Here is a 23,410-nt window from a genome sequence, read left to right as displayed (position 1 = left end):
TCTTTCACAGTGTAAATACGATGTACAGTACTGTGTAAAAATCTTGAGCCACACCTCATTTCTTTACATTTTGGTTCAGAGATGCCAGACTTGCTCGTAATTTTGAAAGTGATCTTGAGCAATAGTTTTCCAGGCTTTCTGAAGGTCGAAGGTTTTCTTTGTACATTATCTGCTTTTTCAACTATCTTCGGTCCAGTTCTCATACCTGATTATTTTCAGAGGAATGTTTTGTTTGTTTTGTGTCTACACACAACAGCCAATTAGCAAAGAACCAATTTCTTTAGGTCTTTTTGGTGAGCCACGTACTGTCCACAAAGGCCTCATCAAAATCGGTCTCAGTGTACAACAGTTAGTGTCTACAGCTAATTGTAAACTGTGGTGGAGGCTCTGTCTTGGTTTGGGGCTGCATTTCAAAATTGATGGAATTATGAACTCAATAAGTACCACCAGATTTGATCCACCATGCAATACCAAACGGAAAGCATCTTATTGGCAGCAGCTTCATGTTTCAGCATGACAATAGTCGTAAACATAGTGCCAATGCAGTAAAAGAATATCTGGACAGAAAAACACACAATGTAACACGAAGAGTGTAGGATCACCTTTACTGAAAACAAAACTAAAGGCAGACAACATTTAAAGAATGTGATCTGAAAAAAATCTGGAGCAATATTCCTGAAGATGGGACAGCACAGTGGCAAAGTGTTGCCTCACAGCAAGAAGGTGCTGAGTTCAATTCCACCATCAGGCCAGGGTCTCTCTGTGTGGAGTTTGCATGTTTTCCTCGTGTTTGTGTGGGCTCTCTCTGGGTACTCCACCTTCCTCCCACATTCTCTTGTCCAAAGACATGCAGTTAGTCGGGTTGGGTTAACTGGTAACTCTAAATTGCCCATAGGGGTGAGTGTGAATGGTTGTTTGTCTCTATGTGTTGACCCTGCGACAAACTGGCGACCTGTCCAGGGTGTACTCTGCCTCTTCCCCTAAGACAGCTTAGGGCAAGAGGCCCTTTTCAGCCCCCCCGTGACCCTGAAAAGGATAAGCAGAAGAGAATGGATATTCCTAAAGATGACTCTATAGAAAAGTCATCTTCAGATAGAAATTCTAAGAAAGTTTGACTAAGAGAGTTCAAACTTTGAAGTAAAGGTGGTTATGCCAAATATATATATATGTGTATTTCTATGTATGTTTAAAAAAAATCAACTGCTTTTCACTTTCTTAGCAAAATTTAAAGAAACGAGGGATTAAGTTCAAGATGTTTGCACAGCCCTGTGCAAGCAATCTGAATTTAATTTTAGCCAGATCTGGGACTCGCGTCAGGGTTTGAATCCACCAGCCAGCCAGGGCATTTCTGTGTGGGTTTGCATGTTCTGCCCGGGCACACACTGGTTCTTTCTGGGTACTCCAGCTTCTTCCCAGAGTCCAAAGGTTAAGTTAATTTCTGAATTAGCTGTAGGTACAACCCTGAATTGGAACTTCATTGTAAGAGTACACACTGGCATGAGCCACAAGTTTAGGTTGTTTGCATTGATCACTCTCTCAGACACCTTTGTGGTAGAGCTCTGCATCGATAGTCTGACATCAAATGGTAAAATTGCAACAGTGAATATTCATGTAGTCACTACAGGACCTGGCATGAATATGCACAGTCTTATAGCAAGACTTCTGGATGAGGTGCATTACCTCGTGAGGAGCGAACTTTGAAGAGAATAGCAGCCAAATTTATATCAGGTATCTCATTTGCTCTTTATGGATTTTGTAATCGTGCCATGTAGTTTAAAGACTTTCTCTCTCTTTGAATGAACGAATCGATGCAAAAGGTCTCTGATTGCCTTTAAAAACTCTGCATGAATAAAAATGTGATTACTCATATTAGTAATTTGTGAGTCTCAACATCTTTTCAGTAGGAATTAAAATCATCTCACCTCATGTGGAGGAAATGCAGCCTCATACGTGCTGTTGCCCAATAGCCGGTTGATTCCTACAGTGGAATAAAGAACAAGGACACCACATTAAAAATTTAAACCCAGTCGTAATTGAGAGACAAATCCACAGAGTGGCTTATTAAAACCGTTATTTCTGCAGGACAAAAGTGCAATTATTGTCATCCATTTACTGAAACACTAGACAGTGCGATAAGGTGGAGGAAAGTTTGGATTTGAAAAGGGTTGCTCCATCTTGTGACTGAGCTGATCTGATTTCTCGGAAAGTAAAGTGGTCAAAGCTATTAAAATATTAACGTGAAACCTATTCCAAGATGCCGAGGCCAAACTTTAATCAGCAAATTATGTTGGCAGCAGACAGACAAGATGCTGAGATAAAAAGAAAAAAAGAAAACCAATTGCCCAGAAGGAGAAGAGAGGAGAGATCAGACACAAATTAGACTGTACCACTTTAGCATCGGCAGCTCCCACTATCACTCTGAAATCAAATTAACAGAAACAGACATTTTTCCTTTTAAAATAAATGTAGACTCTGTTCCTTTCTCAGTGGATAAATTGTCCTAAATGGATCATTAAGATGGTTATACGGAATGGCATTTGTGCGATGCTGCTGGAAACATCGTTCTGTACGTGAGGAGAAACGATGGTGATTTACCCATCTTTGATTTTCCGTCCTCATACTTGGTGCGCTGCAGGACATGATGGACTATTCTGCTTCTGGTGGAATTGGAGAAGAAGGTCTCTCTGTTGTTGATCGTGAAGCTGGGAGGAAATAACGGCACACTCCTTCAGTTATTCATAAAGCAACAGTGTATCAATATCACTCAGTAGAGGCCTTTAATGAGAGTTGAGTCAATAACGATGGGAGGTTATTAAAATACTATTCATGGTGCAAAGCTTGTATTCATCCCAACATTATTATCCCCTTCCCCCTTAAAAAAAACGGCCCAGGCTGACAAGCTAAGGGAAAGTGGAAATGATTCACTGACAGACGAGATGAGATGATGCCTTTCATCATAGAGAAGTTTTGAAAATATGGAACAGCAAGCAAGTTATTTCACACGCATCTGCTGCTGTATTTCAATTTCTTATTTATGACCAACTTGTCTTTATCATCATGGCTCCTAAGTTCAGATGCAAAACTATAAAATATACAAGACTTTAAAGTGCAAACTTCATCGCATGGTTTCTAAATTCCGCATTAAGACTTCAGGACGTGAGTGGAAGTGATGGTTAAAAAGAGGGGTGGGGGGGCCAGGAATGCTGGTGCCCTGTAAAAACACTGTGATCCTGTTTATGAGTCCTGGCATGCACGAGTGTGTATGCATCCTCCTTACTGATGCATGCGTGCTCTGCTGAAGGGAGCTGTGTAGCAGTCGGTTTCCTCCAGGTCAGGCAAGGCCTCTTTGTCCAGCTTCATGGGATTTCTGGGAAGCCAGCTTTTGATTTGGCGACATCTCAGATGAAACCTGCTGCACAGGCGCACGCAGAGAAACGAGATTAACGGCACAGATTAAATGAAGATTGTTTACTTTGATATACGTCGGAGGTCCCTGACCCTTTTCTCCTGACCTACCATGACGACTTCGCCCTACCACAAAAAAGCATGTTTGCACACACATGCACATGTACATGCATTGCTGGACAGCACATGTCTGATTATCTTTTTTCATTCTCATTTCCATGACCTGTGAGCCCGAGAGAGACTGATCCAGGATAACAGCTAGCTTAATCCAAATCATAGCATCACTATATTTTTGCCACCATACTGTTATCATCTTCAATGCCCTGTACCAACATAGAGCAGAGCAGCTATCTGAACGCTACCCCAACAGAGGTCGATTATCTTGTTAATAATTTTACCTCCTCACTAGGTACGACTCTGGATACTGTAGCTCCTGTGAAAACTAAAGCCTCAAATCAGAAGTACCTGACTCCGTGGTATAATTCTCAAACACGTAGCCTAAAGCAGATAACTCGTAAGCTGGAGAGGAAATGGCGTGTCACAAATTTAGAGGATCATCATTTAGCCTGGAGAAATAGTTTGCTGCTTTATAAGAAAGCCCTCCGCAAAGCCAGAACATCTTACTATTCGTCACTGATTGAAGAAAATAAGAACAACCCCAGGTTTCTCTTCAGCACTGTAGCCAGGCTGACAAAAAGTCAGAGCTCTGTTGAGCCAACAATCCCTTTAACGTTAACTAGTAATGACTTCATGAACTTCTTCACAAATAAAATTTTTATCATTAGAGAAAAAATTACCAATAATCATCCCACAGATGTAATATTATCTACAGCTACTTTTAGTACCATCGATGTTAAGTTAGACTCTTTTCTCCAATTGATCTTTCTGAGTTAACTTCAATAATTAATTCCTCCAAACCATCAACGTGTCTTTTAGACCCCATTCCTACAAAACTGCTCAAAGAAGTCCTGCCATTAACTAATTCTTCAATCTTAAATATGATCAACCTATCTCTAATAATCGGCTATGTACCACAGGCCTTCAAGGTGGCTGTAGTTAAACCTTTACTTAAAAAGCCATCTCTAGACCCAGCTGTCTTAGCTAATTATAGGCCAATCTCCAACCTTCCTTTCATATCAAAAATCCTTGAAAGAGTAGTTGTCAAACAGCTAACAGATCATCTGCAGAGGAATGGCTTATTTGAAGAGTTTCAGTCAGGTTTCAGAGCTCATCACAGCACAGAAACAGCTTTAGTGAAGGTTACAAATGATCTTCTTATGGCCTCTGACAGTGGACTCTTCTCTGTGCTTGTCCTGCTAGACCTCAGTGCTGCGTTTGATACTGTTGACCATAATATCCTATTAGAGTGATTAGAACATGCTGTAGGTATTACAGGTACTGTACTGCAGTGGTTTGAATCATATCTATCTAATAGACTCCAATTTGTACATGTAAATGGAGAGTCCTCTTCACCCACTAAGGTCAATTATGGAGTTCCACAGGGTTCAGTGCTAGGACCAATTCTGTTTACATTATACATGCTTCCCTTAGGCAGCATCATTAGAAGACATAGCATAAATTTTCACTGCTATGCGGATGACATGCAGATCTATCTATCCACGAAGCCAGGTAACACACACCAATTAGTTAAACTGCAGGAATGTCTTAAAGACATAAAGACCTGGATGGCCGCTAACTTTCTGCTTCTTAATTCAGATAAAACTGAGGTTATTGTACTCGGCCCTGAAAATCTTAGAAATATGGTATCTAACCAGATTCTTACTCTGGATGGCATTACCTTGGCCTCCAGTAATGCTGTGAGGAACCTTGGAGTCATTTTTGACCAGGATATATCCTTCAACGCACATATTAAACAAATATGTAAGACTGCTTTCTTCCATTTGCGCAACATCTCTAAAATGAGAAATATCCTGTCTCAGAGTGATGCTGAAAAACTAGTTCATGCATTCATTACTTCCAGGCTGGACTACTGTAATTCTTTATTATCAGGATGTCCTAAAAACTCACTGAAAAGCCTTCAGCTAATCCAAAATGCTGCAGCAAGAGTACTGACAGGGACTAGAAAGAGAGAGCATATTTCTCCTGTTTTGGCTTCCTTCATTGGCTTCCTGTTAAATCCAGAATTGAATTCAAAATCCTGCTCCTCACATACAAGGTCTTAAATAATCAGGCCCCATCTTATCTTAATGACCTTGTAGTACCATATCACCCTATTAGAGCACTTAAGCTCTCGCTCTGCAGGCCTACTTGTTGTTCCTAGAGTATTCAAAAGTAGAATGGGAGGAGAGCCTTCAGTTTTCAGGCCCTCTTCTGTGGAACCAGCTTCCAGTTTGGATTCGGAGACAGACACTATCTCTACTTTCAAGATTAGGCTTAAAACTTTCCTTTTGCTAAAGCATATAGTTAGGGCTGGACCAGGTGACCCTGAATCCTCCCTTAGTTATGCTGCAATAGACGTGGCTGCCGGGGATTCCCATGATGCATTGAGTTTTTCCTTTCCAGTCACCTTTCTCACTCACTATGTGTTAATAGACCTCTCTGCATTGAATCATATCTGTTATTAATCTCTGTCTCTCTTCCACAGCATGTCTTTATCCTGTTTTCCTTCTCTCACCCCAACCGGTCGCAGCAGATGGCCCCGCCCCTCCCTGAGCCTGGTTCTGCCGGAGGTTTCTTCCTGTTAAAAGGGAGTTTTTCCTTCCCACTGTCGCCAAAGTGCTTGCTCATAGGGTGTCATATGATTGTTGGGTTTTTCTTTGTATGTATTATTGTGCGAGATCTACTGTACAATATAAAGCGCCTTGAGGCGACTTCTGTTGTGATTTGGCGCTATATAAATAAAATTGAATTGAATTGAATATAGCCATGATTTACAAACCAAAAGTTGAAGGGCATGCACTGAGTTTTTCAGCATAACATACAAGAAGGTTCTGTAAGTCTGCTAACCAGTGGATTGGAGCTAATGCTAACATATTCACATTGCTTGTGCTAACAAACACATATATCTACCCAAGTTATTTACAGTCATTTGAAAAAGGAAAGCTTTCGTTGAACTCCATGCGGTCTCTATGCACGCAAACTAATTTAATTTATTGTTTATTTCATGCCAAATGTTTTCATTTGGTGAAAGGTGCAGACCATTACATTTTACAGCGTCCACAACCCCCTTTAGCAGCAATAATATGAAGCGATCATTTTCTATATGACTTTATAAGTGTCTCACATCATTGTGGAAGAATTTGAACCCACTCTTCTTTAAAACGTTACTTTACTTCATTGAGGTTTGCATGCAGCTAAAGCATTTCAGTTTGGTTGAGCTCTGAACTTTGGGTCATTGCATCTCCTTGATTGTTTTCTTTTTCAGCCATTCTGTTGTAGATTTTCTGCTGTGCTTGGCATCATTGTCCTGGTGCATGACCCAGTTTCAGGCCAAGCTTTAGCTGTTGGGCAGATGCCCTAACATTTGACTCTATTATACGCTGATATTCAGCGGAGCTCATAGTCGACTAAATGACTAAGTTGCCCAGGTTCTGTGGCTGCAAAACAAGCCCAAATCAACACACCAGTTGGTGGTTTTGCTGATACGCTGTATTTGGTTTTCACCAAATGTTCCACTGTGTATTATGCCAAACATCTCCAATGTGGTCCAAAGGACGTTGCAAATCTAAGCTGTGCTGTCAGAGAGATGAAGTTTTCCTGGGTATCTAATTGCAGACATCTGGCACCTACTTAGCCTCTGAATTCCTATAGAAGTAGTAAGTGTGTACTAGTGTCTATCTGTGTAACTGACCCATATATTCCCCATTCAGGAATAACCAAATGTATAGTATTAGGTTAGCACTGAACCCAGTTCAAAGTATGGTCATTTGTGGCGCCCAAAAAAGAAAAATAATGCTGAAGCTGAGAGTTTGAAACAGAATTTCACAAACTGGGTGATGCTGTTGGCCATCTTTTATATACTGTCTGAGTTTTACATTGTACACTATCTAATTTTAGGACATTAGCTTGTTGCTGTCGTGCCATAAAAAATACAGTGGAGCTGAAGCATTAATTTTCAGATATTTAGTCAATAACAAGTTAACTGAATTATTTTCATCAATGCAAATAGTACATTTCCAAATATTTCAAAGTATAAAAAGGTGAAAATCTCAGAGCTGCTGCTGATGCCTTGGTCAGTATAAATGTAAAAATTTGCACATAAAATTTCACTGTAGTCGACTCACTAATTATAAAGAAATTTAAGTTAAAATCTAATAAATTGAAGTCTAATGGTGATGACAGAAGTAGTAAGAAGCTGCAAAAAGAAACAGATGTAAGGATCTAAGGGTAGATAGGACATCACAGTTTTTGATACTGGGCTTTATTAATAAAATGTATCTGACTTTAATATCAGTCCCAGCAGGAATCATCCTCAGGCAGCCATCAGTTTCTGTACAAAATGTCCTGACAATCCTTCAGTCTGGACAAGTGTTTGATCAGCCTTCAGACAGACACTCTTTGAGTGATTCTGTTATGCAGCTAAAAATCTGCTCGCTTGGCAATGCATCCTTCTCCAGATTTGTTGGAGAGGCCTCCAGTAATTTGTGAGGCTGCTGTTCTTATATGCATTAAATAAATATAAATAGCAATTCCGCTGCAAAACGTACTTGCTGATAGATAGTATTTAATGTGTTGTTATGAAGGCTCCAGGTACTGTATGTAAAGATACTGATATCAAACCAACAAGCAGTCGCCACAGCCCATTTGTTCAGCTTTACAGGAACGTGAGTTAGAGACAAACCATTAGTTAACACATAAAGCTCATTTACTGCTCGGGTAGATTTTTCTTTTAAGAACAACAGCTTAGTGAAAGCCTGCAGGAGCGCTGAGGAAAACATAATGATCCTCATTCTTCACAATGACTAAGATCACTCTCACACAAGATTTAATTTAGTTCCCTGAAGTGCTTTGTTCTCAGTTGGACAGGTGGGCGAGTGATTCTTGTCTGTCCGTGTGATATTGTCTGATTTTTGTGCGTGCGGTTAGTGTGTATACACGGTATGTGAAAGCGTAACAAAACAAGCCTGCAGTTATCAGAGTACGATCGACCTTTTTAATTTTCTACTGACTACAGTCTGTCTATCCATAATGTCATTGTGTTAGTTTATGGCTACAACGCAGTCGACATTTAAGTAGAATAAAACACTAAAGCGGGCACTTATACTGCAGTTAGTGTGTCAGGTCCACTTACCCTTGGTCGGCTATGCTAATAAGCTGTGTTCAAAACAGCAAAACAACAGCAACGACACGACTCCCAGCATGTTCGGAGTTTAATGGATTGAAGCGAACAGTCCTCCACCACCAGCAGTATCACACTTCACTAAATGTTACCTTTACAGAGCTTAACAAAGGCCCTTTCACAGCTCAGACATTAAGTGTCCACTTTGCTGTTGCTCAAGTATCATTTTAGTTCTCTCTCATCAAGTGAGTAAAGCCATTGAGAAAATAGCTTTCAAATTTTATGCATTTCTCCATAATGTTAAATAATTATAACAAATAAGCCATGACTAAAGATATCAAACATATTGTTGCATGAGTGAGTATATATTTTAAAGGAAATCAATATATTTGACCATCAGTTGAGAATCATTTGCATTTAATGAAAACTATGGCTGTGCACGACTCACTCACGAGTGATCAACCACATACCGATGATCCATCCAGCAATTTGATGCCACCTTTATGTGACTGGGAAAATAAATTCGGTGTACAAAAGTGTAAAATCTAAGAAACAGGTGTTTTGATTTTTAGTATGATTTATTTTAAAACACTGTGTTCTACCACATTTTCTTTCAGTTTCTCGTTATTTCTGTCCGCTTTCCAGTGAGAAGAGGAAATGGAAATTTGGAGTTCTTCACAGAACTTGGACAACACTTGAACATCACATCAAAGCGCAAATGCAGCTCTCTAAAAATAGCATGCAAATAAGTCTGTGGGGCTCCATTTGATCTTTTATGAAGAGTATTTTATAGAAAAGCAGTCAGAACTGGGTGAGCTGCTTTACTGGACCTTTAAAAATGTGCTGTATCGTAAACTCATTATTTTTAAACAAATAGGAAAGGGCATGTATTTGAAAAACCCTGAAAAATTAAGTACCGCACTTAACAGTTAATAATAGCAATTTATATTGTTAATTATTGTTAAAAGCTTTCCTTTTCAATAATTTATTGCAACTCATCTTTACTACATACCTTCCAACTTTAAAATTCCAGCTTTTATAAATGCTCTATATGTACAGTACACTTGTCTTTCACATACTTTATCACTATGAGGGCTGCAAAAGGACAAAAACAGGCTTACTCAATCTTCCACCATCTCTGTTCCTCACAGACTCGTAATTTCAGTTTTAAAATGCAAACCATCATCCACATTACTACTGAATCCCCCAGACACACCTATGCCTATGAATTTGATTAGAGACACAGATGTATTCAGCTTAAATTATTCCTTAAATCAACTTACCTGCCCAAGGTTTTGCTCTTCCAGTCTGTAAAGTAGCATTTTTTTCTTTAATAACAGAAAAGAATACAGGTTAGAAAGACTGTGTAAAGTTGCCGGTGGATTAAAAAAACAAAAAAACTCCTACTTTTATGTTTTTTCAGAGTTAAAAGGTTCATTCTTTATTTACCTGAAAGGCATTCGGATGTTCATCTGCTCAGCATACTTGCAAAGCGTGTCCCAGGTAGCGTGGACCTTCACAAACATGATGTCGTTGTTCGTCAAGGAAGGCTTTCGAAACAAAAAGGAGTGCAGGGAACTGAGAACAAGGGAGATTTAAGTAAATAATAAAGCAACTAAAAGTCTCCCAGGTATATTTACCTCTTTCTCCAGCATCAGACCTTCAGCTCGTAAATTCTTCTCAAACGTGCATCTCTTCTCCACCTGTGGACTCGACTTCTTATAAACCAGGATGTAGTCGATGCGCTTTTTACCGTCTCGGAAAAAGAGCCCGGATGAAGCCGTTGGATTCTTTCCCTGGAACAACAAAATTTTATCCAAAACAAAGGACTACTTCTCAGTGTGCTAATGCCAAAATAACTTGGAACATCATCAGTTTACATTTTGCGATGATTCAGGTGGATCAGTGAGAGTGTGTTACCTGAACTGAATCTGTGCGGGCCTCTAACTTAGCACGGGTGACAGGCTTTTGCAGCAGAAATGACTCGTCTGCCCTCGCTTCACACGTACTCACTTCAGACTCCTCCACGAAGTGATCCTTGCCATCCTCTGCTGCACACAAGTCACAGCAGGATCAATAAAAACACTACTGAACTGGTAAGAAACAACTAAGAGTACCTGAAGTGCAATAGGTCTTTGTTCTTGCTAAAGTCAATATTTTCCCTAATCTGGCTGCCAACGCTGACATTAGCTCTGAGCGAAATAAAAATGTAACTTATTTAAACGTGGGTGTCAGGTGGAAAACGGCACCTTGATGCAATTTAACAGATCCGAGCACTGATGTTTAAAAAGCCCCAATCTTATTTCCTGCCTTGATACGTGCAAACCAAATAACATTTTGTCCAGCCCACACAATATAAACAGTAAATATTGTGCCATAAATTCATTTTCTAACTGTTCCAGCATTGCTTTTTTTTGCCTTGCTGATTATTCCTCTGCAGCAAAATGTGTGGAAGCTTTTCAGCTCGCCATTTTATGAGGGCAAATGTGTTTGCTGTGCAAAACAAAATGATTTATTAGTCTCAAAAAATACTTGTTGTGTGGGTTGTTATGACACAATCTTAACTTCATAATACAAGCTCTGTAATTGCGTGACAAGAGAGACGAAGCATTTCACAGCACAGCACAAGTTATACTTTCTCCGGTCCATGTGACAGCTCATTAGCTAATTTCTTCAGGCAGCTGTATCTTTACCTCCTGATCAGTGTGGTGTACGGTTTGATACTGATGTGCAGAAATCCATATTAAGAGAAGCAATGCTGCTGTATGGGTTCTACTTCTTTTTCTGCAGCTAACCTTGCTCCTGTGACTTGTAGTTTTCGTCTGGGTTTCTAGAGCGATCAGAATGAGGCAAAGCTTCAGTGTTTGGGACAAAAAAAGCTGCATAGGGTTCATTTAGACCTGCTGTGGCTAACAACCTCCACATGTTTTCAGCTCACTTTCACATGTGTCAGATGTCAAATGCAGGGAGGTTATGGAAGGAAATATCTGTTCCCCAGCACAACCAGGATGAAACATTAACAGTATTAAACCATTTCTTTCTAAGTCTACAAATCTAGTCCCGAAAGAGGAGCTAAACTGACTACCTTCTTTACACCTACCGGTGTACACAGTTTGTATACAGTTTGTTTTAATTCTCTATTTATACTCACTTCTATTAGGTACACCCGCTCAACTGCTTGTTAATGCAGTTGAACAGGTGTAGAGTGTGCCTTCTGCTGAAGTTCAAACCAAATAACAGAGGGAGGAAAGGTGATTTGAATGTGGCAAGGTTGTTGGTGCCAGACAGGCTGGGCTGAGTATTTCACAAAAAGCTGATCTACTGGGATTTTCACATACAGTCGTCTCCAGGGTTTACAGAAAATGGAATGAAAGAGAGAAAATATCCAGTGAGCAGCAGTTCTCTGGGTGAAAATGGTTTGTTGATGACAGAAGAGAATAGCCAGACTGTTTTGAGCTGACAGGAAGGCAACAATACCTGAAATAGCCACTCGTTACAATCAATGTATGCAGAAGAACATCTCTGAACACAGAGAAGCAGATGGACGCCACTGAAAGTCAGCTAACAACAGGAAACCAAGGATATAGTTTGCACAGCCTCACCAAAAGTGCACAAGAGAAGACTCGAACAACATTGCTTGATTTGATGAGTTTCAATTTCTGCAGCAGTGTTAGGAAGGTAGGCTCTGAATTTGCCATAAACAACATGAAAGCATGGTTTAATACTGCCTTAAATCAGTAGTTCATGCTAGGGGTGACATAATTGTGTGGCACACTTTAGGCCCCCTTAGTACGAACTGAGCATTGTTTAACCACCACAGCCTGCCCTTTATGACCACAGTGGATAAATCTTCTGATGGATGCTTCCAGCAGGACAACACGTCATGTCACAAAACTCAAATCATCTCAAACTGTACAACGAGTTCACTGTGCTCAAAGCGCCTCCACAATCACCAGGTCTCAATCTAATAGATCACCTTGGGGATGTGTTGGATGTTTCCAGCACCTTTATGAATCTATGCGATAAAGAATTAAGGAAGCTCTGAAGGCAAAAGGGGGTCCACACTCAGTACTTTGTAAGATGTACCTAACAAAGCAGCCAGTTTAAAGTTCGCCCACAATTAAAGTTAATATTTGTATTTTTTTTATCATTTAGAAATAAAACTGTTGTGTTGAAAAATGACTGAAGTCTGGCTAATATTTGGTGGTAAAAAGAATCCGAAAGGAGACGAGATGGCCAATCACACTGTGAAACAAATATAAATATTTAAAGCTGTGCAGTTGTGCTGATTCATGAAGAGGCTCAGTAGTAAAAAGCGATTTATCCATTTTATTTCACAACTGGAGAAAATATCATTATAATACAGATAAGCAGAAATACTTGCAGTAGCAATGTGATGTTAACTGTCAAAACCTTTCTATCTTTAAGGGGGACTGGTTATGTTTTTCCCTGTTTCCTGTCAGGTGTACTGTTACAGGGGGAAGAGAGTTAAAACAGCTTCTTTCTGCGAGTGTATTAACTGAGGCGCTGCACCAAGAACCACTCTGAGATAAGTAAGGATTACATTGGACTGTTAATAATGCACAGTAGAGTCAAACAATAGACGTAAGGAGCTGGAATAATGAGCAGAATGTGCCCCTTTAAGGTGAAGTGTGACCTAATTGTCTTTATATAATGTGGGCACTGTTCAAGTTCTCATTCAATTAATAACTGTGTGGATTTTTATGTTTCTAGTTCCTCTTTTAAGGTGCGATAAAATGATCACAATAGCAGCAAAATATAACCCGCTGTACATTTTCAGTTCTTTAGCAGTTTGTCTTCCAGCTTGAGAACCACTGAAAAACATCTGTCACTTTCCACAGGTGGGAAACTGTTGATGGATGATCTTCCTCGTTGCTCTGTCTACACTCTCTCCTTCTGTCTGCACTCAGAGCCAAAAAGGGGAAAAAAAAATAATAATTCAGACCTGCTCCTCACACGACTATTCCCAGCACAGCGTCAAAGAGCCAGTTTACACCAAAATAGAAACACCTCGTGCAGACACAGCGTGAAATTCTTATATCTAGTCCCACTTTTGCACACTGCACTCCACACCAAAATAACAAGTATGCAGACAAAGGGCGTTTCAAGGTCAGGAAAATACCAATATGCTGAAGTGCTGCATGCACTAGTTTTCATGCTGTGACAAAAATAGCACTCTCACTGTCTGTGGCCTCTAAATATTCTTGAAGCTGTTAATGAGACAGAGTAATTTTCCTCTGCAGCAGGCATATCCATTGTACTGGCCCATAACAATAATATACTGTATTTATATTACCAGCATTTTCCCACGCTATCGCATTCCCTCGGAACGTGCTCCAAGCAGCTGCGACTTTGCGTAGTGTTTTCTAAATCTCCTGCAGCATTAACACAATCTGTTCCATCAATATTACACACAAGCCTTAAATACCACCATCAATATTAAACTCTGTGCAGTGACCAGCTCAATTTCTGTTGAACCTAATGTTTAATACAATCAGTCCACACTACAGAGAAAATAATTAAACATGCCATTCAGACAATAAAAGGCAGTAATGGTGAAAACATTTTAGAGGCTTTTGTTTTTTTGGAAATATTGTACAACCTGTGATGTATACAACAGAATTATTTCACAGAAAAAAACTTACACTGGGGGAAATAATTTTTTAGGAAGAGAAATGCTGAGTATAAACCCAAAGAACACCATCCCCAGAATCAAGCATAGAGAGGTAAACATTGTGTTTTTGGGCTGTTATTGTGCTAGAGTACGTGACAACTGTACGTCACGGGGCCATTAGATGGGGCCATGTACCATAAAATCTTGGAAGAGAACCTTCTTCCCTCAGCCAGAACAGTTGGTCTTCTAGCACGACGGTGACCCAAAACATGCAATCATACCACCAAGAAACAAACGAGTGACTAAAGAAGAAGCACATTAACCGGATCAAGTAATTATTTCCTCCACTGTATATTTATTAGGAGGCCCCGTAGATCGTGATCGCTGTGGATCTTTAAAAAAACATTAAAAACATAAAGCTTTGTCAACAAAAACAAGCAAAAAAAATCACTACAAGTTATTTTTGACCAGCAAAGAAAAGCAGATGTCACAAATTAAAAGCAAACAAGACACAGTGATTAAACCTACAGTTGTATGATATTGTAATGTTAAAGTGTGCACATACTTTCATGGTGAGCTTCAATATCTCGCAAGATCAATTTAAATTGATGTAGCTGCTCTCTAATAACTGAAGCATCTCATCCATTAATGGGTATGGAAAACATGTGTGAGTTACTGACAGTGGACTAACCTGTCTGTGGGGGGAGGAGGCTGCAGGAAGTGCTGATGCTCTGACTCAGACCCTCAACCTCTGGTTTAGGCTCCGGGCTCAGAGGCACAGACAGGAAGTGGTTGAGGTTGATTGGATGAGTCTGACTTTGGGCCAGGCAGGGCAGACTGCGGCGAGACGGCTTTAGGCTCTTCTCCTTCAGGATCTCGCTGATGCTTGTGTGCATGCCTGAGGAAAAAGAAACGGCGGAACAGTTAATGTCAATAGTTGCTTAACACTCAGAAAGAAAGAAGAGCAGTCGGAAATCTTCCAAGCCTGAAAAAAATTCCATGCATGAGTTTTTGGATTAGCTCATGGCGAAAAAGAAAGTGTTTTATACACTTCTTAGTTTTATGTCATATTGTACAATTTATACACAGATCCACTGTTAAATTTATATTTCTATATACGGCAAACATAACATGTTTTAATCAGATGCACTTGCATTAAAGGATGGATTGGCTCGTTGATGAATCTCTCAAAGAGGCATCAAAAAAACAAAAATTATGCAGAGAGAAGTACTCACCACTACATCAGCAATTCATTATAAGTCTACAATACTACAAAAGTGGTACTCTAAAGTCCGTGTGGTATGTGGTGGTTACACGTATTACCACGAAAGTCTCTGCAGAATAATCAGGGAAGAGGTCTGATCACAACTGACACAGTAAGATTAAATGTTGACAGCTGGTAGCACAGTAGCTAATGAATGAGAAAGTGATAAGAAAATATGAAAGGAGCACCGCTCGACAGAAAGTAAGCTTACTTGTTATGGCTAAGTGGATAACAGTCATGTAATGCTGTTCTCCAATTTCAATGCTTGTACAACATTGTGGAAATCACCACAATGATGGCATTTCAGTTTGGACATTTGATGTTGTATCAGTTTGGATAATTCTTTAATATATCCAGCTCTTCTGGGTCAGCCAGTTTTATATAATATAATAAACACCGCATGACTGGATTATCTCTTTAATAAAGCAGCTGAAGTCAATAAACAGTAAAATAACACCCCTGGTAAGATGTTAAAGTAAGAAGAACTTGACACACTGTACATCAATTATAGCAATAATGAGTTTCTTTCCGCTGTTCAATATCAGGCTTCCATTCATTTTCTTAATCATTTATCCAACCAGGGTCACAGTGGGGCTGAAATCTATCCCAGCTGACATTAGGCAAGATGTAGGGTTACACCCTTAACAGCTACATCACATGACTAACAGCCCAATTTAGAATCAACATTTAATTAAAGTGTTTGTCTTTGGATTGTGGGAGGAAACCAGAGCACCCAGAGAAAAGCAACACCAACACAAACATGCAAACTCCCCATGGAACGCAGACCTTTAACCATGAATCATCACTGAGGCAACATGAGAGTTAGTCAACCTTCATCTTATCATTTTACTTTCTTGCTTGTATCTGCTTTGCATTCAACATTTTTATATTTGGTTGTATCTTACAAAACCCCATTTATGACCAGTAATAATAACAACAAAACAAAAACTAAAAAAACGAGTCCCCTGAAATCATGAGAGGGGATGAAAAAAAACAAAGGAAGGGAGAAATCTCTGTCAAAAGGTCCACTTTTTTATGGACTCCACTGATAATGTCTGTCCTTCATAGTGCATTAAAACCATCAGCACTCCCTCATTTCCATCAAATGACACACTCCAGTACCTCGAGACCAGCAGTATTAGATGAGGAGCACGACTGTGTGCCCTAGCACTCCAACCGCCTGAACAAATAAACATTTAATAACATTAACTTGTTCTACACCCCGATTAGCTTTGCGCTAACAGAATATTCATCACTGTGACGATGAACTGTAAAGAGTTAATGAGACTAATGAATGGCCATCAGTTGAATCAGAACACTGTAAATGACCTTCAGCCTCAGCGCTGCAGCTCCTGACTTATTTATTAACGAAATTAAGGCGTTGCCTTTAGATGGGAACGTGATTTCTTTTCACATCCAGTGATGAATTCGCTCACTGACCTTCCTGAAACATTCAAGTGAAACATGAATTGATCATTTACTCTCTATACAGTGAGGGCCCGAGCTGCAGGCTGTTCAATAATTCATTTTCATGACATTGAGCTGAATGGGATTGTCACGGGGAGGCCCTGTAAATTAAAGAGGACGTGGCACACAGTGTTCCGTCGACCGCAGTCATCCTTAGCCTTCCATCATGCTGCAGGTTAAGCATTGAAACCTGTGAGTGTTATGCTGATCACAGGGTCACATTTGAGATCTTGAAGATTTTAATTTGATTCATTTTCATGTTTCTCACCTATCTTCTAGGCCGCACTTTATCTGGTTTAAAAGCAGGAAGCACCAAACCGACCCATATGTGGTGTGGGCTTTCCTTGATGACATAACGAGGAGGAAAGCTTGGAAGCAGCTGGAGACCAAGTTTCCACTATTAGCATGCTTAGTATCGTTTAAATCTAGCCCGGTAATGAAAGCGCACCACTTTAAGTTAATTGAATCTTTTTTTCTTCTGGACCGGGCTGGTCTGCACAATCTTAATAAACAGATATTTACATGCGAATATGCAGAATTTACAAGATGTTTGGTATCAGACCTGGTTTCTGTTTGGAGTCTGCTTGTAGACTAAATTTAAATCAGTGATCAGGTTTAAGAAGGATTTACTTGTAGTTTTTATGGATGAAATAGAAAAATGTAGGAGTGTAAAAAGTAAAAAAGTTTAAATGGATTATTCAGAGTTTGGACTGAAGCGAGTTATGTAGAAAGCAAAAGAGGGATTGCATTTGCTGATATACAATCTGAAATCCATTTGCTGCTGCATGACAACAGTTTTGCCTCTTATAAGATTTTTGAAATCATCTGCATTTGTAAACAATGACTAATGGACACGGCAGGATGTCTTGAGCCAGACATCCATTTTCAACTATCTGGAGATATGCTGGCAAGACTGGAGTCTGAAAAATTTGCCTTTGCCCCGTAGGCTAAGGCAGCAGACTGCTTTATATAAACAAGGGTCATTTTGGCAAATCAGGCCACAGTGGCTGCTCTGCCAGGGGCCCAACTTTAAAAGGTTATAGCCCGGTGCAAAGTTGTATGTTAAAGTTTCTCCTTTTAAATATGCAGCATTAATCCACAGCTCCAAAGACAAAGGGGAAATTAAAAAAAATGCAAGCTTCAAATCGGAAACAACTTAATGAGCCTTGAAGCTTTTAACATTCATCCAACCATCACGGGATTTTTCAGCACTGAGTGAGAATAAAGCCAGTTTAATATGCAAGCTTGTCGGCCAATCATGGTGTTCGTTCCCCCAGTAACCCCGCAGATATGAGATGAATGAAAATTGTAAGCTCTAGCTCACATCTACAATGAATTATTAAAGCGAAAAACTTCAATGCATTAAAGCAAAATTGTGCTTACAGCTTAAAATCCACTCCATTCAGGAGCGTGGATTTAAAAATAATTTGAAATCAAACTCTAAATGGTCAGCAAAAACACGACATGGGGAAGCTGGAAATAGTTTTTTGTCTCCATCATGTAATTTGTCCTCAGGCTCATAACAACACGGGAGCACAAAGGTATTCGGTTCCTCCTTAGCACGCTTAACGTTTCAGTCAGTTTCATCAGAGGCATTATCAGAGAGAGTCGTGACATGCAGAGACTGAAATCCGTGGGATAAATCAATACAAAAGACAGTTGTAGAGGCACAACTTCCAAGTTTTAAAACCTTATTTTGGGGAAAAGTTTGCAAACTTTTTAAGTGTCAGATTTGACGGGTGATCCTATACAAGTTGTCCCAGTGGCCACTAAAAGGCAATGCTTCAAAATAACTGAGCAAGTTCCCAGAGGCATTTCAAGACGGCAAGACTAGTGACAAGACTTGTTTCTGGAAGGACTTTCGATATTTCTAATCAACACAGAGCTGTAGGTTGTCAAGCACTTGTTGTGTAGGGAGACTTATTGTGACAATGACATCTGCACTGACATTTAAAAAGAAAACAGAGTTTTTACGTAAGGTTTGCTTCGCTCAGCAGCATGTTTTGCTTTATGGCTGGAGTAAATCATTGAGAGCTTGGTGGCTAGTGGCTAGAGGCCTAAAGTGTACTGGTCACAGTGGATTAGCTTAAAGAGTGGCTGTATCCTTATACAATGTAACTGTCCAATAAGCTGACTCTGTCTGTGTTGAATCTCTTATGTTTATGCATAAAGGTTAAAAAAGTCAAACAATGTCCCGATTATTTTAAAAGACAGCAGCAAGACTCAACATGTCTGAGATGATACGTCAGAGCAAAGTGAGCTAATTGGTCTGCAGGGGCACTGCTTGGTGGTCTCAATGGGTCCTCAAAGTTTAAAATAGACCCACAAATTGGAGTTGGTGTTGTGTGAAATTGCTTCTGTGGAAATTGAGATGACTTAGAGATGAAAAAAAGCACCATTCAAATCAGACTCTGAGGATATGAGGGATATAATAATAGTTATCTGACAATCACTGGCCTGATCAATAATATTCGCCCAATTTTGTCATGCAGAAAGAATCTATGTACTCTGCTGTCAGAGCATCTGAAGACGGTGCACCGTGTAAGACATATAAATATAAAAAGAGTTCATCTAGTGTCAAATCTCATGCTTAATCTCGCTGTGTTCTGGCTTAAACTGGTTTGTGAGGAGAAAGTTAATCCCGTGTGCGTGCTGGGACTGTACGTGCATGTGTGCACGTCCGAGTTTTGTATGGGACTCGCCCACTATTCAGGGAAAAAGATGCTCGCTGTGAGGTGATAAGGTTAAAAAACACCTCCAAATTCTCTCTGCATCAGCATAAAACAAAGTCTCTAAGACAGTTTCTGTGCACTCTCGCAAACACCCACTCAGGCTCATCTGACGTGAAGCTGGACGAGCTTCAGGGAGGGTCGTGATCTGGGATTTGGATCTCTCCTGTGCAGCTTGTCCATGACGGTCTTTTAATGTGAGATTAAAAGGATTTTTCAGGTCTGTCCATGTGTGTGGGTATGATACTGTATACATGTGCCTGTTTGATTGTATACTGTGTACTCTATTACTGCCTCCAAATGTTAGTGACAAATGCTGAAGCCAAGAAAGGAGCATGATTATCAGATCGTTATGCTCCTCTTGATTAATTCTGTCATAATATGATAAGTCTGGCATACGCCTGACAGTTTCACAGCACTGTGTTTAGGTGTGAATGCAGCGATTCTACTCTGAGCCAGCTGGAAGAGCAAGCGGTTGATTTGAAAAACAGCAAGGATTTGATGATCAGGTACAAGCAGTGAGATATTAAAAACAGTGCGATGAAACAGACGTAAAGTTTTGCGGGATGTCACTTTGAGTCACTTTTGTCCACTATCACTGAAGAGGGCTATGAGGAATTGAGACTTTATGTGAAAGGATGTTGCACAAAGAGAATTCAGGTCAGTGGGCTGTTTCCCATCATGCCTCTAAGTTTCCTCGTTTTACCCTTTGAATTATTCATTCTTGTTCAGCTTATAACACTTTCACTGTCACAGCTTTCAAATTAGGGACACTGCATCAAGGCCTCTTCAAACAATGCTGGGGTTAGGTACTAAAGGATTAAACATCACTTGGATTGTGTCATCAGATTGCAAAGGAAAAATATTAATCAGACTAAATTACATTTAAAAATTAGATTATATTCATATTGATTAGTTTACATTTCATTGCATCCTAAGATAACACTTTTTACATTATCAAATCGAGTCCCTCCTCCATCCTGGATCACCATTATTTTCTTCATGAAGTTTAATTAATATATATTTTTTCAAGACAATGGTGGTTTACAGATAATTGAGTTTTTCATTATTTTTTTCCTATTCACATTTGACACACAATAATTTTGGTTGTGCTATGTGTGGCCTCTGATGAAAAAACAGCAGGAGTATCTCAAAAAGAAAATTCACTTCGCCCGAAGGCACTTCTTTCATTTCATCTCTAAAAGCAAAACAAAGTAAAACTCAGACCAGACGTCAGGCACTGGATAAAAGCTGTCAAACCCTCTCTCTCACAGAGAGTTGGTCAGAATAGATTACTGCAACTGTGTACCTGTAACACTGTTTGTGGGTTTTTTATGATGAAGTTTTTTTCCGTGAACGTCTACATTTTATTTTCTAGGATGTGAATTGTTTTTAAATGTTAACTCAATGATTTATTGGTCAAAATTTGATAAAAAAAAACCTGAATAACCAAGTGTGGTGTGTACTGTTATTGTAGAAATATTTAAAATATCATGTCACATTTGACCTTTGACTTTTCCTCCGAGGCCACTAGATTGATCTGATGTTCAAAGTGATAATACTGGTATATATAGCTTTTCAAAATTATGTTTCTTACTGCCGTTACTAGTATGGACACCATTCTTAATATCACATTACTTTGGACCTCTGACCTTTTCTTCAAGGTCAAATAAACTCAAATCTTCATAAAATGTCTTTTGTCTTTAAAACTATGCTTGAAATTCTGCTGCCTTTGCTTGTTTGGGAACATTTAGAAAATGATGTTGGTATATGGGGTTTCTAAATATCACATTCAAGTATGCCTTTTATACACATTTGACCTCTGACCTCACTTTCACATTTCGCAGCAAAAATTTCTGGCACAACTTCACCTGCTTCCAAGGTGCATGGAGAGGATGAAAGAATTCAAAAAGCAGGAACTCCAGCAACACTTGAGGGAACAAGAACAACTTTAATAATTGACCGGTCAATTATTAAAGTTGTTCTTCTCACTTTCACATTTCACATTTGCGTTTCTTTCAAAATATGTTATTTTCCTGCACTACAAACTACACTACTACAAAGAAAACAAATATTCCCTTAAAAGTAAACAATGCCCAGAGAGTGAGCTGCCTGTGGGAGATTTGCACTCTCGGAGTGTTTCTTGTTATCATTATCACCATTAATGTTATACTTTACTGTACTTCTTGGGTGTGTAATACTTCATGTTTTTCTTATGTAATCAAAATCTTGACAGAATTAGTTCAGATTATAATAATGTGACCTGAGTGCACTCTCTGCTAGCTGCTGGGACACAGAAGTCTGTGTTAATGTGACTGATGTTGTCTCTTGAGAGTTTGGCAGCCTGTTTCAAAGCCCATGTGATTCTTAACTGTAGCGTTTAGCTTGGTTTAACTTCAGGAATAGAATTCCTCCATGAAAACACACATATGGAGTGGTGCAGCAACAAGAAAAGCTCATGTAGTAAACTTCACCATTCATCAGTTTCATTTTTTAGAAACTAATTTCATTTATGACTGATGACAAACAGTTTTGATTACCATAATAAAATGGTCCTGAAACAGCAACTATGGCCTCTCCCCCACTGCCACTGTGGCCTGGATTGACTTTTGTGAACAACACAATTAGCTTTTCCTCCAAACACCTCACAAATGAAACAATACGATTCTAGATGACCTCAAACCTACTCATGCACGGGTTTCCAGGATCAAGCATCATCAGACTTAACATTTGCAGTAAAACGCTTCAGAGGCAACAGTACATGGGAATGAACAAATGCACCTCCTCTAAGAAGCATAAAGTATGTAAAAAACAAATGTGCATCGAGGTCAGAAAATCTGCAGGCTCACATCAAGTACCAGCCTGTGCACGGAGAGAATACTCCAATACTCCAGCCAAGTGCACGATGGGGCCTCTGTCATGTTTTAAAGACTTCTTGAGGTTCAAAGAGCCTTTCAGGGTGAGCTGTGAAGGGAAATCACACATGTTCATTATCCAACTGGTTCTTGTTCATCCATATCCGGTGAGAGGACTTGCTCAGTGAGGACTGAGGACTTGCTCAGTGTCTGTAATATCCTGTACAAGTCCACATCAAAGTCCACGGTTTCCCCCTGGTGTCAGGTAAAAGCTTACTTGAACAATACTTGACATGAAGCCTGGCCACAGTAGAATATATTCTGAAATCATTCGAAGCACTACCTTGCCCAGCTACCTCCATCCTTCTGTCAACTGGAAATGAACCTGAGTGCAATGTCAGAGTGTTTTTGGTGAGCAAGACACTGTCGATACTGTAGCCACCTAACTGCCTGCTAAAGTTGAAGGACACAGATCTACAAAAAGCTGTTTTGCTTGTGAACACTGCAACACAATGGGTTGAAGCTCTCTGAATTAGGGTGGATGATGGGTGGAGTGACTGGCAACAGCTTTCAAATCACTGCAATTTGTGCATGCTGCCCTATTACTGTATTCAGCTATTATTATCATCATTATAAGGTTCATATTATATTTAACCTGCTATAGTTTCATGTCAGCATCCTTGCGTATAAATAACTGACACTTGCTACAGAAACCTGTCTGGGCGCCCACGCAGAAGTTCAACCTCACGTCTCTCCTCTTTGAGATGAATGTGCGTCTGGAGAGGAGCTACACTGATCCATCATCATCAAGACAAC

General features: G+C 39.7%; 1 protein-coding gene across 7 annotated transcripts in view; it reads right to left on the bottom strand.

The window, feature by feature from the left end:
* Window positions 1-23,410, bottom strand: part of ano3 (anoctamin 3) — a 48,461-nt gene that overhangs the window by 13,592 nt on the left and 11,459 nt on the right. For 3 of the 7 annotated variants that reach the window (XM_039614778.1, XM_031748040.2, XM_031748042.2), the window contains exons 2-9: window positions 14,971-15,177; window positions 10,565-10,695; window positions 10,285-10,440; window positions 10,094-10,194; window positions 9,928-9,972; window positions 3,278-3,412; window positions 2,596-2,702; window positions 1,923-1,978 (exon numbers count right to left, since the gene is read on the bottom strand). In XM_039614778.1, the coding sequence (XP_039470712.1) occupies window positions 1,923-1,978; window positions 2,596-2,702; window positions 3,278-3,412; window positions 9,928-9,972; window positions 10,094-10,194; window positions 10,285-10,440; window positions 10,565-10,695; window positions 14,971-15,175 (936 nt within the window). In that variant the 5' untranslated portion in view covers window positions 15,176-15,177. Of the gene's footprint in view, window positions 1-1,922; window positions 1,979-2,595; window positions 2,703-3,277; window positions 3,413-9,927; window positions 9,973-10,093; window positions 10,223-10,284; window positions 10,441-10,564; window positions 10,696-14,970; window positions 15,178-23,410 lie in introns of those variants that run through there. The other 4 variants (XM_031748041.2, XM_039614776.1, XM_039614777.1 and 1 more) reach the window with 4 other exon arrangements.

Source organism: Oreochromis aureus, linkage group 7, assembly GCF_013358895.1.
Source record: "Oreochromis aureus strain Israel breed Guangdong linkage group 7, ZZ_aureus, whole genome shotgun sequence".
Classification (NCBI taxonomy): domain Eukaryota; kingdom Metazoa; phylum Chordata; class Actinopteri; order Cichliformes; family Cichlidae; genus Oreochromis; species Oreochromis aureus.
Note: the sequence above shows the minus strand (reverse complement) of the source record. Positions and strands in the feature narration are given on the sequence as shown.